Consider the following 18,371-nt stretch of genomic DNA (forward strand, 5'->3'; position numbering starts at 1 on the left):
CTGTACCGTTCTGCAATTTTTATATTTTTGGCCCTTTTCAAAAACTTATTTTATAAATAGATCTGTAAAAAACTTATTGTACAAATAGACATTTTTGACTGCACCAACCTTATTGGCGCCGGCGTTGTATAGGACGGCAATGACATTGGCACCATCCCAGCCACACGAACACAACAAAATCATTTAGATGACGGCACCAATGACATTGGCGTTGTCCTCCTGCCACACGAACACAGCAAAATCATTTGGATGACGGCGCCAATGACGTTGGCGCGGTCAAAAAATCTATTTACACAGTAAGTTTTTTTTAGACCTATTTATAAAATAATTTTTTTAAAAGAGCCAAAATGTCAATTCCACATGTACCGTCAGTCAGGATATTTATAAGACAAGCAGTAGACCTATTTTGAAATGGAGGTAGTAGAAGATTGCCCCATACACTTTTGCATGTAACTCTCATAAAGTATGATTTATTATAATACTCTAAAATGTTTATGTCTACGGATAACATTTGGATAGATATACAGCTCTTAATTTTAATATCATAATGTTTATATTTTACATGCAACTTTTATGTTCTATTTCTATATGTTTGGGTTTTGTATACACTTTTACAGAAATAAGTGTATTTCGTATATGAATATATCGATTAATCTATAACATTCTATCTGGACCTGCCATAGACTAAAGGTTAAGATCTTTATTATTAATATTTAGCTTCTAGAGCAAACATGGCGTCTTGTTTCAAAGCTATTTATGTAATACATAAATAGATTGTTTGAGGACATAAACAAATAAACTATCTAATACAAAGTTAATAAGTTGTTTTAGAAAATAATTCAAAGAAACCTTTTACAAAAATATGTTTACACAAAATGCACCGTACGGAAGTACCAGCGATCTATCGATGGAAAAGAAAGAACAGGGCCAACTCGTCATCTTCTCCTCTAACTCTGCACCATTTCATGGAGCAAATCAGCGTCGTCGATGGAACCAAGGAACTTAACGTAGCCGCCGCAGCCAGTAAGTAGTAGCTCATAGCCTCATAGCCATATAATTATACATATATCTGGTTGTTGCATTGGATGCTTTCACGGGCAATCTGGATTTGAGCGCAAGCGGTCATCTTTCCGCTTTTATTTTATTTGAAGAAATTAAGTTGAACAACATATTTATAAACTAAAATTAATTTATGAATAAAAAAATTTGTGTATGTATAATTAGCGATCTAAAAGCCAAGACTAGAAAATAAACTAAGATAAAAAATTAGCTTATAAACGTAAGAAAATGAACTCTAATTGAGCAGTATATGATAGAGATAATACCTTTATCAATCCGGTGGATATCCATCCATTTATATTATTGCACGTCATCTAAATAGTCATTTTAAAAATAATAAAATAGATTAATATAAGACGTATCACTGCACAAACATGCAAGCCCATTCAACATTTACGTGTTGTAAAAAGTCTAAACTAAAACTAGTATACGCATTATTCATAATTATATTTGTTATTTTTATTAGACTTATAGTAGTCGTATTTAAACTTTTGCATAACTCATAATAATCTATATGATCAATTTAATGATTATTTAATAACATGCAATAAATAAATGAATGTCTATCTATGCGCTAAAAAGAGTTACACGATATATAGTGTCCCCTCCATTCTAAAACGCACCGACACATTAACATTTAGCTATTTGTTCTGTCCATTTTTTGTTGAAACTACCATTGATTCTTTTGTGACTATCATTAAAATACTTTAAGCACAAAATTCATTTTAGTATACTTACATTGAACTTTTTAAATAAGAGAAATTAATGACCAAACGCTACACTAAATGTCAAAGCGTTAGACGTTAAAAACCAGAGATATTATGGCATTCATAATGCAATGACTATGATGATGTTCATGAAATTAAATGGATTACCACATAAGATAAAAGATGATGTAACAAGCGATTAAACAATTAAAGAAAAGGAAATGTCTTATATAAGACAGTTTCTACATAACTATAACATCTAACACATGATGAGAGATAAGTAGCATTAAATTTATATATGGATTAGTAATGTTTATATTGTATGAGTTATGTATAATAATACTAGTTTCTTTATGATACAGGATATAGAAATCGTAATACTAGTTTTTTTAAGCCATGGACGTCGGAGAGCTAGCTAGCGATCGGACATTCGGACGCCACCCGTCGTTCGCGAATGGATCATAGTACGTCGATAACTCCAATGCAAGTATGCATCGCAGCAACCTCCTCAAGGGCTCCTAGCTGGCTACATGCATGTGTAGAGGACAAATGCCTCGAAAGTATGCAAATGCCTGTGCGTTAACCTATGCGTACGCTTGGGACACGCACATGAACGTTAGAGCAAAGCTAATGGTTGCGCCGATTGCTGGCGAAATGAAGTTGCCACATCATCTTGAGTTAGCACTAAAACAGTCCAGTATAAGAGCAAGATCAATAGTAGCATCCGTTGTCTACTTCAATTTCATTCCATATCATACAAGTAATTTTGTAGCTCACACATACAATAAGAGACTCTAATTTTCAGCTTATTATATTCTTTATGTACCCTATCACATCTCTTTCTTTATCTTGTAAGTAGTATTTCTTGTTTTGTGTGTGCAGCCTATCTCTAAATTAAGCATCCATCCATTTTCTCTCTCCTTCTTTGTTTTTGCCAACTCAGCAATATTTTTTTAGAGTCAGCTTAGCATCTCTATTGTACCTGCTCTAATGAGCAACATGCAAAGTGAGCATTTAGCAGATTATTTAATTAATTACCACCCATTTGAGCACTCCTCCTCGGGTGGGCTGCTTGCACCAGCAACGAGTCGACGACGAAATACTCGCCAACACTTCTCTCTCTCCTCACTTCTCTCTTCCAGCTAGGATTTTTATGACATGGACATCTATTTAGCCTGCTGACTAGGATCTATTATACTTGCTCTTATGCAGTTTAATTTGTACATGTCTACGTACCGTATCTATTTTAAAATATAGCTATTTTTAGCTATAGATATAGATAAAAAAATGTTTAGATTCATATTAAAATAGCTATATTTTAAAATAGCATGAATATGTAACAATAGTGTTAGTGTCATCGATGCATGTCTCTTATACACGCAAGTATATAGGACTCGTGCATAAGTATATAAGAAGTTACTCAGATGTGTTTAGGGATGGCAACGAGGCTGCACCTGTCAGGTTTTATCACCTCGTTCCCATCCCAATAGAAATGAAATATTCCCATTCCCATCCACATCCCTATCCCCATCCCCACGAACAGGAGAGGATTTCTCCCCGGCTCCACCCCCGGGCGAGTACGAGTTACCTAACAGGTGCCTATACCCGGCGGCGTTCGGGTGGCGACGACGACCTAGCACGTAGCGATGACATGACAGTCGTGACCTCAAGCAAAGCGACGGTGCGACTAGCTACGCGGCGCCGACAACCTAGCGAAAAGCGGTGGCACAATGAGCTAGGCCAACGGCGGCGGCGACAACAACAAGCAGGCGACGGCGGTGAGCTAGCGCGACGCGGTGGCACGGTGAGCTAGGGCGGCGACGGTGGGCTAGGCAGACGGCGGCTGGTGCCCTACGGCCTTGCATCCTCCATGCTCCAGCCGTACGGCGATGAAGAGAGAATGAGAAAGAGCGAACGAGAGAGAAAGAGAGAAATCGGCGTCGGGTGTCGGTGGACATGCCACTCAGGCTGTGAGAGAGCTAGGGTTTCTATTTCTGCTCTTTTATATGGCTGCTATCTGGGTCTACTGGGCTTCTATTATTGAGTTGGCTAATGACTTATCTATATATTCGCAATTTATATGGGTACCCACGGGTATACAGGAACGAGGGGCTAGGGAACATACCTGCCCCCGCCTTACCCGATGAGGGGGGACTTTAAGCCAATATTAGCCCCATGGATACTAACTTCACCCCACTTTCATACCCTAATAGAGTTTTTATCTGTCGGGGATCGGGTTCCGGGCCATTGCCATCCCTAGATGTGCTGCTAGTGGACGGATAAATATCTACACAAAGTCACACATAACACGCACCCATGAGTGCGCCTTTTCTATACGTGGATCTCACAAAATTCTACCAGACACACAATGCTGTGCACGATTATGGATGCTATAATTTGAACCTAAATTCTTCCTAACTACAGTCATCCCTCCGTCCTAAAATAAGTTTTTTTTTCTAGTTTAAATTTAAGACTGTAAGCTTCCTAATTAAGAGGGAGATACATAAATATATCAATATTCCTAACTGGATAGGCTAAGCCCAGTGATATAGAGACGGTTGCCCTCATCAACCACGGCAAGCTCAAACTTCACCTTCAGAGAAGGCACGCATGGCGATGTGCAATTTGTCTCGGAAGCAGTGCAATCAAAGGGTACGAGAGCGTACCAGAGGATACGCTTGTGTTGAGAAACGCACTATTCACTAATATTGGCGATGATGATAAGTAAAAAACTATATATTTTGTGAAAGGAATGGCATAACTACACTATTCTTATTTATATGTCCAGGGCAAAGGGCAAATTAGCTTAATTTGATCTACATTCGAAAAGGATTCACTTCGAGCCAAAATTTGGCATAGATGGATGAATACCATCTCAAGCAGACAAACACATCTATGGGAATTTTTTGAGCTTCTCACGGAATCTTTAGAAGTCAGAATTTCTCCCAAGTAAAATTGTATGAGAATTAACATTTATTATAGTATATAGAAAATGATCTAGAGTCAAAAATTGGAAAAAAAAACAACTTTTCTAAATTATAAGAAACTGACTTCTTACACTCCTTCCAAACAAAACCTAAATGAACGTTATTTGTGAGTTGTGATGGCACGCGTTCGGGGGCATGCATGCATGAGAAATGGAAGGCAGCCATTAGAGATCTACTTACTAATAAGAGTGATTAATGAGGGTATTATTGCGTTGTCCCCAGATTTGTCCTTTCAGCAACTTTTTAGAACCAACATAGCAGAACAGTACGGTACTGGTACTCAACAGTAGCTAGAAAGCAGCTAGTGGTACTGTAGTACCAACGCACAGCTGCACTTATCATACTTGCCTCTTTCTACTTCTTTCACCAAACCATATATACTTTGATGTCCAGATCTTAGCACGGGTAACCGACTAATAACGGCAAACACAGTAATAAACAACAAGTTTCTTTAGGAGTAACTAAGCAAGAAGATTATTTCCTAATGTAAGATTGGGAAGCATCCAACCACTCGATGTCTCTCGATGACATAAAAATTGTGTTTCCTAGCATTAGCTACTAATATAGGTTTCATTTTGAGCAAGAGGTGTAGTGATTCCATAGCTAAATTGATGTACACTCCAACAGACTGGTCATCTTCACTAGCTAAATTCTAACGGACATGTGAGCCCATCCAGGTTTGGCTATTGAGATGAGGTGGGAGAGACTAGCCAGATTTAGCTATTGAGGAAAAAATTTAGCCATTCTAATAGTCTACTAGGTTAGATAGTTCTTCTCTTGAATATCGTTTTTTTCACACAATAATTAAATTTTAGCTTGGTTATCCATTTACCTGGTCTCTTAGAGATGCTATAAGACACACCGTTCAGATAGCTAGCTGCCCCAAAAAACTCTATAGAGGTGATTGTCAAACGGCATATTTATAAATAAAAAATAATTTATAAATAAAAATTATATATATCTAAAAGTTAAGCCTAGAAAATAAACTTTTGTTAAAAAACTCCAAAATCAATTCCAAATTTAAGGATGAAAATTTAAATTTGATTATATGTATAAACAGAAGAAAAAAGATGGGGTATATGAACTTTGTAATACCAAATAAATATGCTATGGGGGCATTACATGGTGGATTTTAATAAAACTAATTTATGTGCTAATACATTTTTCTATAAAACTTGCTAAAATTAGAAAAGTTTGATTTAGAGCAAAAACTAAAACACATATGGAACGGAGGGAGCAAATAGTCAGGAAGCATCATGACTCAAGTAACTACTAACTAGCTGGGACTGAAATTGTAAAACAAAGAGTATACACGATACCTGCAGACGTAAGAGTTGTAGAACTCTAGCAGATGGTGACAAATGTATCATCATGATCATGGTAATCGATTGCCGAGGTCCACACCAGTTCATCACAGATACCTGGTATAGCAGACCAGAGAGCAAAGATAGACCGGCCGGCCCTATTCCGATATCCCGCTAAGGTCCAGAATTTTGCCGGAAATAATTCATCGAACGATCATGATCGCTAAGACACCTGGCAGCTTTCAGAAATACACAAAAAAGATGATGTTAGCAACAAGATAAAAAAAATAAAAAATGACACACGAACCCAATGATTTATCTCAGGTACAGAGGAAACTAGAGACAAATCGCTTGAGCTTCAAATGATCAAATCCAATGGGTACCGTATCATGTTACATTATTACTAGGACATGATCATATTTCTGACTTTCTGTCATGTTACATTATTACTAGCACATGATCATATTTCTGACTTTCTGTACTTTTGTTTCAAGTGGTTTGCAGGAGGAAATGAAGGGTGTACTACAGTGTGTCAGAGGCAGATACGAGACAGAAGCTTCTTATATCTATAGTAGTGTAGTAAACTCTGACAGAGATGTCTGTGGAGCCAAGACCGTAAAACTAACGCACTGCACATAATACCTGTTTCTCTCATTAATTAACCAGTCGACAAGAGCAACGAACTTCATCAATCTGAATCACTTTTACAGAACACATCTGTAGCGAGGGGCAGTTGATAGGTGAAATATGACAAGCCGCCAATTATTGCAGGCAGACTGTTCAGATACTTCAATGTTGATACGGTGTACGAAGTAATCTTGCCATGAAATAAGGCTGCAAATAGACCAAAGGTCAGAGTCAGTACATCTCATTTAAGCAGAAATGTAGAATCCAGACTGGACTACTGGAGCATTTCCATTAAAAATTACATAGAATATAAAGAAGTGACATGCGTGCAGAGAGAGAACCCCACAAATACTGTAGTTGATCCTTCACTGTATTGCCATGTATGAAGAGAGCAAAAGGGAAACAGATCACAGATCAACTAATAGTTTATATCAATACTTCAATAATAAACAAGATGTGTTAAACAACAAGTAGCCAAACAGAAAAGGTAACAAATATGCTGGATAGCCGCAAACAGGGAAGCTCGCAAGCTACACTAAGCACAAGAATTCAGTTATTTGATCAAGGAAAGGCTATAGTCGCCAAGAGAAACGTCGTTCTTTGCTCATACTTCAGCTTCCTGATCTCTGCTACTTGTGAATAAAATACATTATCATGTTCTGTGCACCGAGTAAGTAGTTACTCTTAATTTATCATGAAGAAATATTTAACATGTGTCAGAAAAACATAAAAAGATATAAATGATTCATCAGCTAGAGCGTCGAGCAACACTGAGCAGAGAGCAGTGAGCACACGCCATCATCATAACCAGGCTGTACATGGAGCTACCTTAGACAAGCTTAAATGCCAACCAACCCCAAGCAGTCCCAGGTCAAAAATAATGACAACTGGAAAACTTGAAAAATACACTCTACAAGTCTTACCCAAAAAACTCCAAATTTTACAAACACTTTCTTACACATTTCAAACTCACAGTTTTATAGTGCAAAACAAGACTTTAGTGTTGAAAAATGAAGAGTGTTTCCATACAAGACGAGAGAAAAATCAACACGGCATCACAAATAAAGCATAAAATATTCCCAAGCATATTTCTGCAGCAAAAGTCTTGCCATAAGGCCATCCTCAATGCAAGTTTCATGAACACGATTACCTAGAGTGACATGTTATCAAAAAGTTTAAAACTAGGATGAAACACCCCTCTCAATGCATAGTTTCATCTATTGTTGTTTCCTAGGTTACATGCAAGACACAAACTGTCTAGATAACAATGCATAGAAGGTTTCATCCCCATGGAACTCATTTCATCTCTCTCTTCATTAATACTTTGCCACATCATCAAAAATACCTACGTGGCACCCTATTTATTGTTTATAAAACTTCCATTGAAATTGACCTTAGACGCCTAGTTAATAACAACGTCCATGCATACAATGGCACTCAAAACTTATGAGTTATGACTGGACCACACCCCATAGTTGTGGAAGAATTGGCCTGGAGTTGATCTGACACAAATGCACAATTGCTTTGCAGAACAACTAGCCTAGTTTATACTGCTGTTCTAGGAGCTAATGTGAATCAACCCGGGGTTGCCCCACAATTAATGTGGCTACCATGGGCGTAGGTGAGTGTTAATTACCAATGTCCTAGCAGAGAAGGTGGTTATGCTAATACCCGCACAGTTCACCGACAGCCACCCTTGCAGTCCTTGTGGACCACCTTCAGTTGCCCCTCCCCTGAATTCTCTCTTCACCTGTATCTCCTGGCTTAGTTTTATCCCTTTGCACACACTTGTTACTGTCTGTGATCCCAGACCTTGCATGATCATGTCCAGTGAAAACCAGGCCAAACATAATCTCTTTCACTCTTTCTATCTCGTACTACTAGTTTTATCCCTTGGCACATACTTGCTACTGCTTGTGACCCCAACCCCTGCATTATGATAATGATCATGCCAAATACAATCTCTCTCTCTCTCTCCATCTCTGACACGTACTATTTGACTACCTACACGTCTCACCACATTTAACGCGGCACTATAGACACAAGTACAGGCTGCGCAGTTTATATTCACTCAAACAAGTGCTTTCCTCCTCCCCCACACCTTTGTTCAGAGGTGCCTAGCAGCTCATTCCCTCGCCTCTGCCTCCTCTGTCCTTCTGGGGCAGAGAATCTCCACTGCAGAAAAATGGTACAGCCAAAGAAGAAGTTTCGCGGAGTCAGGCAGCGGCACTGGGGTTCCTGGGTCTCTGAGATCAGACACCCCCTACTGTAAGCCCTTCTATCATCCCTCTAATTTTTCTGCTAACAATGTTAAATTTTGATCTGTCTACTAAGTCACAATGCACATGTTCTTTGCAACTTATGCAGCAAGAGGAGGGTGTGGCTGGGTACCTTTGAGACGGCCGAGGAAGCTGCACGAGCCTACGACGAGGCTGCTGTGTTGATGAGTGGCCGCAATGCCAAGACCAACTTCCCTGTGCAAAGGAACTCCACTGGTGATCTTGCCATAGCCGCAGACAGGGACATCCGTAGCAATGGCGGTAGCAGAAACTCCTCAGCAGGCAATCTGTCCCAGATTCTCAGTGCTAAGCTCCGGAAGTGCTGCAAGGCACCATCTCCATCCTTAACCTGCCTTCGCCTTGACCCTGAGAAGTCCCACATTGGTGTGTGGCAGAAGCGTGCAGGGGCCCGTGCTGACTCCAACTGGGTGATGACAGTAGAGCTTAACAAAGAGGCAGAATCAACTGAACCTGCAGTTCAACCCACATCAGCAGCAGCAGCTTCTCAGGCAACAATGGATGACGAGGAAAGGATTGCCCTGCAAATGATTGAGGAGCTGCTGAGCAGGAGCAGTCCAGCTTCACCATCACATGGAGAGGGAGAGGGAAGCTTTGTCATCTGAAAAGCTTGGATGAAACAGCATAATGAAGTCACCACTCTAGAGTCTAGATCAAGATTCCAGAATTCCTGCTGGTACACAGGCAATTCAGATTACAGTACAATAGAAATGTCTAGTACAGTATTACTTGACGCAAGTAACAAGATATATATGTTTAAAACTATGTGTAGCTATATGTGTTTATGAAAAGCTTTATATAGTCAGTCTCCATCAGCATACTTTGTTACACATCAACATCAGTTATATAGTTTCTCATAAAGGAAATAAATATATTGTTATTCTGTGTTAGTGTTCGTCTTTTGTTCAGATGCCGATGTTGAACTCTGTTGAGAAATATTAAGAATATGATGAAGGTGATACTTGTGAAAAATACCCCCTTCAAATGACATAATGATTCGAAAGGGCCATGGACATTTTTATAAAATATATATGAGAAGAAAACACCAATTGCTTTTGTGTATTTATGCCAAGTATATCTGCATTTATTGTGAGAAAATACATTTATAAAGCAAACAAGACAAAACAGAAAGCAGCTAGAGTGCTAAACATAAAGGAACACATAGTCCTTCCATAGTTTCATTGCCTCAACTAACACACCACCTTTTATTGACCGGTAAATGAATAATTCTAGGCTCTATCAACTCAAATAAAATGAAATTCAGTGAGGAGAATTAGGTGCAAATTAGTTCACTAAATATAAGTCATCTATAACCTATTAGATGGTTGGGTCTCTGATGGCACCATTTCAGATGTACAATTCTGAATGTACCAGTCTGCATTACCATAAACAGATATGGGGAAAGATTTCTTTCCCAATACTTCTCTCTGCCAATCTTGTGCTCAACTGCTCTTGTCTTGATTGATATATCATAACATGACCAACATCATGCAAACATCAAATGCTAAACCAGGGGTGTGAGCTATGGACTAAATGCATGGGCCATCAAGAATTATTTGAGTACAGGTGTAAAGCAAACACCTCAAAGGCCTTCAAATTGTATTTCCCATCATTTAATAAGGGAATGCGACATGAATGATATCCATGTTAGGCTGCCATCAAGATTGCCTTCAGACTAGGAACATATGGTATTAGCCTTGAAATGAAAATTTGACAAAGAACAAAATTAAGGCAGCTAAAGCTCATGCCATTTATTTATTAAACAGACAGACATCTAAGAAGCTGAGTCATTGAAAATACTTTACATACTGGTTAGTGGTTGCCATCCCCCATATATCAGTACTGTTGTAGTCATAAACCATTGAGCAATCATTGGCAACTACAAGCAAATATTGAAACGGGTGAACCTTAACAGTTTTGGATCTTCAGTTGGGATGCTAACTCAACACTAGCAAGTAAAAGAAAAGTTCATATATGCTACACACGTATAGAAACCGAAATAGCAAACTATAAGTATAAACATAGACAGTGTGTAATGAAGAGCGAAGTCCCTTCCTTCTCTTTCCAAGCTTCAGAACCAGAACACATATGAACAACAAAAGAAACAAGTGCCAGAACTGTAATTGAGGTTTACAGGTTGGTGCAAGGCATGCAGTCAATGCATAAGGGCCCAATTCAGTTAGTTGATCATGCCTAATGTACGACTGTATCAAAAGACAGAAATGATAGCACATAGAAGGAAACAAGCTGCCAACCATAGCTTCTGCACAACAAGTACTTGGGAACAAATGGCATTACATTCATTGTACATAACATGGCAAAATAGATTTTGAGTAAGACCTATATGTCTATGAAAAGTAGAAAACTTATTGAATTTGGCTTCTTACTCCTATATATTACTTAAGTTGCTCATTTTTATCATCAACTCGCTATAACAAAATACAAATGGAAACTTTTAACTTGTGTCTTACTGTCTGTTCTCTCCCATTTACCTTTTTCATAAAAACATGTTTTATACCAGTTCTATCTGACGATCTCATTTCATTAAGTAGGCAGTAGGAGGCCTATCCATCGATAATTTTTAAAAGCTTCTATAATTCTTGCTACTGTTCTAACCCTCACAGAGATTTTTCTTGCAACAACCAAAAGCTTTGTAAACTTATGTCTTCATCCAGTGCAGTAACCTTATTTCTGAGTCATTCTTCTATGCTCTGGCTTGCAGTGTGTTGGCTATGCATAGTTCTAGTGTCAAGATTTAGCGATAAGATGAACACCCAAAATTTTCCACTAATATGTGCTCGATAATTTTTCAGGTACCAGATTAGCTGGTCAAGGAACTTCTATGTTGCAAAAGGATGTAATAAATTTGCCCAGCCTAATAGTTGTTATGGACTTCTGGTCCCCAACATTAACTCCATCCTTTGCTTCAATCCTATTCAAATCAATCAGTGATGCCGTCTTTATTAAGATAGTAAAGCATACAGCGTTAAGTTACTTTGTGCAGTGATAATTGTTACACAATAGATCTACCTGAAAAGGTTTAAATAAGCTGACAAAATGAACCACATTTAAAATAAATTATGTTCTAATTTATCCAGAACGCTAGGCAATCCACCACAGGTATCTTAAAGAATGCTAGCTCCAACATCATGTTTGCAGGAATCGTCGTTCAAATTCTAATAACAAAGAAATAAATTGCTTTTCAACCAAAAAACTAAATGGAAGCAATCACAGCATGGAAGTATTATGCCAATGCGACATACTTGGTTTCTATCTTATTGTGCTACAAACTGTTTTAGTGTAAATAAACTGTCATTGCAATTGCAAAAAAAATTACTAAAAAACAAATATAGTTTGCAGCACAACAGATATTAAATTAATTGACAAAATATGTTATAAGTTGCAATGGCTGTAAAGAATTCTGTAATGCTTGTTATTCCACTAAATCTCTCTTCGACTTCCCAAGTCCACATTCCACCAGACCAAGCTAAATCATGACCTGGTGGAAAGGAGCAAGGAGAAAGCTACGTGAAGCTTGCAAGGCTGCAACTAAGCAATATTTGGCAGTGTTTTGCAGATCAGCACAACTGTGGTATAGATACATACAGCAGTGCGGAACTGTGGATTCTCATGACAGGCTGGATAGTAATCAGAGTGATTAGCAGGGAGGATAGTGGAGGCTGCAGGGTGGTGGTCAGACGAAGTTAGGCAGGCACAAACCATGTCATAGTGGTGCAGACTATGATGTGCTGTGGCAACCATCAGCACCAATGGCGAAGCTTCAGCTAATTCAATGGGGGGCTATACATAGCTTATCAATACATGATCACTCATGCTACTACTTAGTCTAAATGCAGGGAATGGTTGTAGCCCATGTCCTCTACAATTATCTGCCTCTTGCAAGCATATTGAGGTTGATATAGGATTTCCGCAGCCCAAAATCTAGGGTTGCCAACATCAGAGTTAGCCACCATCAACATGGCTCACCAGGACCTCATGTCCCACGCCCAGTATGTCCCCATCAGTGCTTGATCGCCACCGGCAGAGCAAGCGTCAGAACTACATCTCCACCGCCGCACATCATGCTACCCATCCTGCCAGAGCAAGACAATTATTACTCTATTAGAGGTGCGTTCAGTGACAATACTAATTTTGTCACCTTCACAAGATCTATCCCCACCTTGCCAGATTCAAACCTTAGCTTGTCACATTATATGGGGGAGGATGTTCTGTGTGAATGTGGGTTGAAGAGGGGGAGACAGATGTTCACAAATTAGTAAGGATGCGGGCAGGGAGTTTCTGAAATTTAACATTAAAGTTGGAGAGGAGTAAGTTATCTTGACATGTGCTGTACCCCCACAATTGTGCAGCTCACAAGGGATAATTCCATTACTATTCCTAAGTGATCTATATGGTAGTTGCATGTGATATTTTGCCTTTCATATGGCTATCACACTTGCGCTTGTAACAGTTACAACATGTTCCCTATGCATACATCAAATTTGTAACAAGAAAACAACAAATAAAACGACAAAATTGGATATTTTCCATACAAGTTTGAATCAATTGTGAAAAAAGAAAATCTAGACAGACACTAGCTAGATTAGTCACCTATCTAGAGGACGGGTACGATCCAACCCATGGGTCCTCCTTGACACACTCTAGTTCCACTAAATGATCTAAATATCATAGGTCGTTCTGCACCATCCCTATCCAGCAAGTTAAACTGCCATATTTAACACAGCATTATTTGGTCAGCAACAAGCTCCAGACAGCTTATCAACCTATTCTATACCTTCAGTAGGACTAAGAAGAACCACCACCACTAAAGTGTAGGGTCCAACCTGCCCCATTCAATAGGGTTAAGTAATGATAATAATGTGGTCCCAGACCCCTGGTACTGTTCAAACGTTGCTAACTATATATGCAATTAATTTGTTTCTTGATGCTTGATTTATCTATATCATGAGATATTTATTACCCACGCTTCTCTTTGGAATTCAACATAAGTAATACTAAACCTCAATCAGAAGTTCAGAACAATCATTACTTACGAAGCTTTCAGTAATATTTCCAATTCAGTGGAGCCTTCCTGGCTCCTGCATTCAAATTATCAAATGAATTCACTTTCCATGGTTGATCCAAGACCTTAAATATTAAGACTTTAGGTTCAACCCAGCCGGACATTTGTTACCTGTAGCTGTGCTGGTCAGCAGAACAACTTTATGGGAGATAGAACAAGATTCTAGGCAGTATATGAGGAAGGCAACGTTAAAGCTAATCTATACTCCTATAAAGAGGAGTAGTGGTGGTGGTGGGTGGTGGTGAATCTGCCACCTACCCCACCACCAACTCTCTTTTATTTTTTGAAAGAAAAAATAACTGAGATCTATATATCAAACCATTTTTATTAACTCTACTTTAATAACAGAATAATGATATTTTTTTATTAAAATTCTGTTGCAACACAGGGGCGATCTGCTAGTTGATACTAACATTTGCTACTAGAGGTTCATTGGAGGGTAGCTAAAGCTACTCATAAAAGCAGTTGAAACCACCGCATAAAAACTTGCATAGAAGTATAGAACACTGAAGAACTCTTAGTTTAGTAGGTGTAGATAAGTTTGCAAATTTAACATTTAACTTGGTGATAACCCAGTTAAAAATGACTCAAAAGAAAAATATAGGAAGTAAAATAACACATCCTGAAAGCCATCATGTAAGAATAAACAGTGCAATAAAGGGAAATGCAAACTAATCCATTGGACAGAATCTTTTTTAACTTACACTTTGCTGACATTTACATGTGCCATATATTCCTTTACATTTGCCATGTACCCTGATTTCATGACTCCATGTACTTCCCCTGAGTCATGTTGGTTCAGAGAGTCTGGAAATTTCCTGATAAGTAGACATTTCCACCAGAGATGCTAAGATTCATTTGCACTCCCATGAAGATAAAACATAGCTAACATTCCAGAGAGGCATACTACTTTTCATACTTAAGAAAGATTAAAAACCATTCTGATGTATCCCTGGTCAAGAATGTCCCCTAGACATCAGTTTTCTCTTCTTACCACTGCCAAGGGGTATACCAGTTGTGTATTTTGAGTTTGCAAGTTCCCGAGGAATTGGAGCACCTGCAGTCTTCATAACCTGAACAAGTTCTCTGAAAAGATTCCTATCCTCGTCATTAACAAAGACAATAGCCATACCTTCCACACCCATTCGAGATGCTCTTCCAACTTGATGAACATATTCATTAATGGAGTTTGGCATGTCAAATAATATCACCTGACGAACTTTTAGGAGATCCATTCCACGTCCCAACACCCCAGTACAAACAACAACAGACACTTCTCCTTTGAGAAACCTTCTCAAGCTTTCTCTTCTCTCGTTCATTGTCTTATCGCCATGAATAGAAAGAACCTCCAATCCAGTAGCGACAGTAATTACTTCGGACAAGAGATCAGCACCAACTCTAGAATTCACAAACACAACAGCAGGAGGTTTAAAGTGCTGCTTACTTGTCATTATCTCAAAAAGCTTCTGCTTCTTCTGCTTAGACTCCACCCAAATGACCACTTGTTTAACTGAGTTGTTTGGTTTGCTTGGGTTGCCACAGGAAATATGTATGACATTCCTAGCCAGTGAGTTTGACATCTTCTCAACTTCTGAATTTACTGTTGCCGAGAACATCATAACCTGGGGATGTGAAAGTGCTTGGAAGATTTGCATGGCCTGATCCCTGAATCCCCTCTCTAGCAAGCAGTCTACCTCATCCAAAACAAATATAGAAACATTGTTAAGATCAGCATTGTGCTTCATGAGTAGATCTATTAGCCTTCCAGGGGTGCCAACAATTAACTCGATGCCATTTTCAATTCTGTAGATTTGCTGAGCCAACGGATCTCCACCAACAACTAGCGCAGTCTTAAAAGGTAGACCCTTTGCAAGCACTTTTGCTTGTTCTTCCACCTGCAGGCATAGCTCTCTAGTTGGAGCAAGAACTATTGCTAATGGCCCTTGCTTGTCTGTGCACTCATGTAACCGCGCCTGTGAACAATGTGCAATTATGGGAACAAGAAAAGAAGCTGTTTTCCCCGAACCAGTATCAGCAGAGACAAGTAAGCTTCTATTACAGATTGATGCAGGGATGACTTGCATCTGCACTGGAGTAGGCATTACATATCCTGCAGCCTCAAGATTGAGCACAAGCCTCTCAGGGAGACCAGAGGAAGAAAAACACATGATCGGGTCAGGAACATCCTCACCCTTGACACGAATATCAAGTTTGCTTCTCAGTGAAGAAATCTGGCCATCGTGCATACTTGGTATTTTAGGAAAATTTTTGTCCCGAATACAAAAGCTCTCATCACCAACAGGAAGATTTACACGCTTTACTGCTTTTACTGCTGGCTTCGTTTCAGCAGAAAGTCTAGAAAGAAGAATTGTCTTGCATTCAACACTACAGATGTCATCATCAGTCTGATCACAGATGTATTCACCATATCGGCCACAAATAACACAACGAGGTTCCCCAAGAAGAGCTTCTCTCTGCTCAAAACACCTTTCCTTTATAGGTGATTCTGTAATAAGGAAGAAAATTTATCAGTTCACTGATTGAAATGCGGGTAGCAAACAGAAGATTTGCAGTGCTTATAACACAAAGAAGGTGCATGTGATGCATTCAGTCATCATGAAATCTTTACTCTTTACGAAGATGGTTGTGGTTGTGACAGCATTTTTTTCAATTGGCCCTCGAAGTATTAGCTCAAACTTAGTATGGCAAGTTCCAAGAAGACTGAATTGTCACTTATGTAATAAATGGGAAAAAAAACACATTCGACTTGGACAATATTAGAATATGTATGGTTATTTTTTGTCAATAGAAATGACTGGGCATGTTTTGTAAAGGATGACATTTTGTTTGCATAAAGAACAATACAAGTACATAAACGGATAAACAGTACAACCATCAGCCAATAAAGCAAAATGAATAAGAAAAGTACAGTCGGCACAGAACATGATATTTTGTAACTGTATTTCTTGAACTAACTCCTGACTCCTGAGGCATTTCATTGAAAACAAACTTGCCTACTTCCAAGTTCTCAAGGTTCATGAGATGCATTTTCTGTAAAGCAGTCCTAAGTTTCATTTCGGTTCCTTTGCCACAGTTTTCCTGCTATGAATTTGTGCGTGAATATGGATTCTCAATTGTGTGGCTTTTATATCGGCATGCATTGAAGAATAGTACAGCCCAGGTACCTTCCAATTCGTTGCAATTAGCAGGTTGAGCAGGCAAGTAATCAGCTGAATGATTCTCTTCTTGCTCCATTCTATTGATGACGGAAGATAAATCCAGAAATCTGTAGAGAAGAAAGGAAAAGGGAAATCAGCTCAGATACCTTAAACTTAAACCTTGGGAAGGCTGCATTCATCACAACCAACATGGCATTTCTTTTCATCAGAAACCAGTGAAGCATGTTTGCACACTGGATGTTAGATTACTAACACAACAGACACGCCCAATTCATTCATCGCATGTTCAATCCGACTGAAATCCACAGCACTTAAAGCCAGAACATGATTTGGCATCGAATGAAAAACAAAAATGGACAGATTATGAAGAGATTTCCAGCGAGAACGGCTCAAATTCCCCGAATAAATTCGCCACATCATCCCCCACGCAATTAGGGCTCCCAAACGCCTCTCCCTCGCATTAGCTTCGTCCCAACCAAAAGCTCCCTACGCAAACACGCTTACACCGCGTGCCTCCTCCACCTCCTCGCTTCCATCCCCCCACAAACCCCAGCCGCTCGCAGCGCCCGTCACGAATCCCACCCGCGATCAGATCGGAGCCCCCCCCGCCCCACCAAAAACAGCCCACCACCGGGGGACAACCCCTCTCCCTACCCGAGCAGCAACAAGTAGTAGGCGACAGCGAGCTTACCTCGCAACAACGTGACCCAGTAGCGCGCCTCCGGAGCACGACGAGTCGCCGGCGTTGGCGGCGGCGGTGGCGGTGGCGGCTCCGGCTCGGCGAGAGGAGGGGAGCGCGCACGGCGTCGTGAAAATGTAAAGGAAACAGGGCCCGTTAGTAGTCTTGAATGGGCTGTGAGATTTCCCTATTTTGGGCTGAAAATTTACCTTCTGGGCCGAATCGAATGGGCTTTCTTCCTCTCCGTTCTGCCTATTCTAGTTTTTATTAAGAAAAAAATCCCACTTCATGTCTCTCGGCTATTGGTCGAGTTTTACTCGCATCCCTCGACCGCTAAACCAGATATAGGATGTCCCTCAATTTTCAGTGCAAATCAAGTCCTAATACAGTATTGATAGAGATTTGGGATTGCATTGCATAGACGTGGCTTGTTTGATTTAGTCTTCGTC

The 18,371-nt window shown here is 39.5% G+C and overlaps 2 protein-coding genes and 1 long non-coding RNA gene across 6 annotated transcripts; 1 reads left to right on the forward strand and 2 right to left on the reverse strand.

The window, feature by feature from the left end:
* Positions 1-5,872: 5,872 nt before the first annotated feature.
* On the reverse strand, positions 5,873-9,164 carry LOC102709143. The gene is made up of 3 exons (XR_001549516.2): positions 9,076-9,164; positions 6,700-6,891; positions 5,873-6,289 (listed from the first exon to the last, which is right to left on the reverse strand). It is a non-coding gene; the product is annotated as an uncharacterized LOC102709143 (long non-coding RNA).
* On the forward strand, positions 8,746-9,901 carry LOC102709337 (ethylene-responsive transcription factor WIN1-like). The gene is made up of 2 exons (XM_006646981.3): positions 8,746-8,952; positions 9,052-9,901. The coding sequence occupies exons 1-2, from the start codon at positions 8,870-8,872 to the stop codon at positions 9,584-9,586; spliced, it is 618 nt and encodes a 205-aa protein (XP_006647044.2). The 5' UTR covers positions 8,746-8,869; the 3' UTR covers positions 9,587-9,901.
* Positions 9,902-10,786: 885 nt separating this feature from the next.
* Positions 10,787-18,014, reverse strand: LOC102709621 (DEAD-box ATP-dependent RNA helicase 41). 4 transcript variants are annotated; one of them, XR_005811191.1, is made up of 4 exons: positions 17,935-18,014; positions 17,250-17,350; positions 14,769-16,570; positions 10,787-10,860 (listed from the first exon to the last, which is right to left on the reverse strand). XR_005811191.1 is itself a non-coding variant. In XM_006646982.2 (3 exons), the coding sequence occupies exons 2-3, from the start codon at positions 17,317-17,319 to the stop codon at positions 15,021-15,023; spliced, it is 1,620 nt and encodes a 539-aa protein (XP_006647045.1). In that variant the 5' UTR covers positions 17,320-17,350; positions 17,935-18,014; the 3' UTR covers positions 14,720-15,020. The 4 variants fall into 4 exon arrangements, 1 of the variants encoding a protein (XP_006647045.1); XR_005811192.1 differs by lacking the exon at positions 10,787-10,860 and adding an exon at positions 12,639-13,075; XR_005811193.1 differs by lacking the exon at positions 10,787-10,860 and adding an exon at positions 13,262-13,280.
* Between the last annotated feature and the right edge of the window lie 357 nt (positions 18,015-18,371).

This window comes from Oryza brachyantha, chromosome 2 (assembly GCF_000231095.2).
Source record: "Oryza brachyantha chromosome 2, ObraRS2, whole genome shotgun sequence".
NCBI lineage: Eukaryota > Viridiplantae > Streptophyta > Magnoliopsida > Poales > Poaceae > Oryza > Oryza brachyantha.

Bases quoted from the DNA above. Each gene is read 5' to 3' on its own strand.
- LOC102709621 (XM_006646982.2), bottom strand. From the start codon at position 17,319: ATGGAGCAAGAAGAGAATCATTCAGCTGATTACTTGCCTGCTCAACCT. The intron at 16,571-17,249 runs GTACCTGGGCTG...TCCTTATTACAG, and splicing joins TAATTGCAACGAATTGGAAG to AATCACCTATAAAGGAAAGG.
- LOC102709337 (XM_006646981.3), top strand. From the start codon at position 8,870: ATGGTACAGCCAAAGAAGAAGTTTCGCGGAGTCAGGCAGCGGCACTGG. The intron at 8,953-9,051 runs GTAAGCCCTTCT...CAACTTATGCAG, and splicing joins GAGATCAGACACCCCCTACT to CAAGAGGAGGGTGTGGCTGG.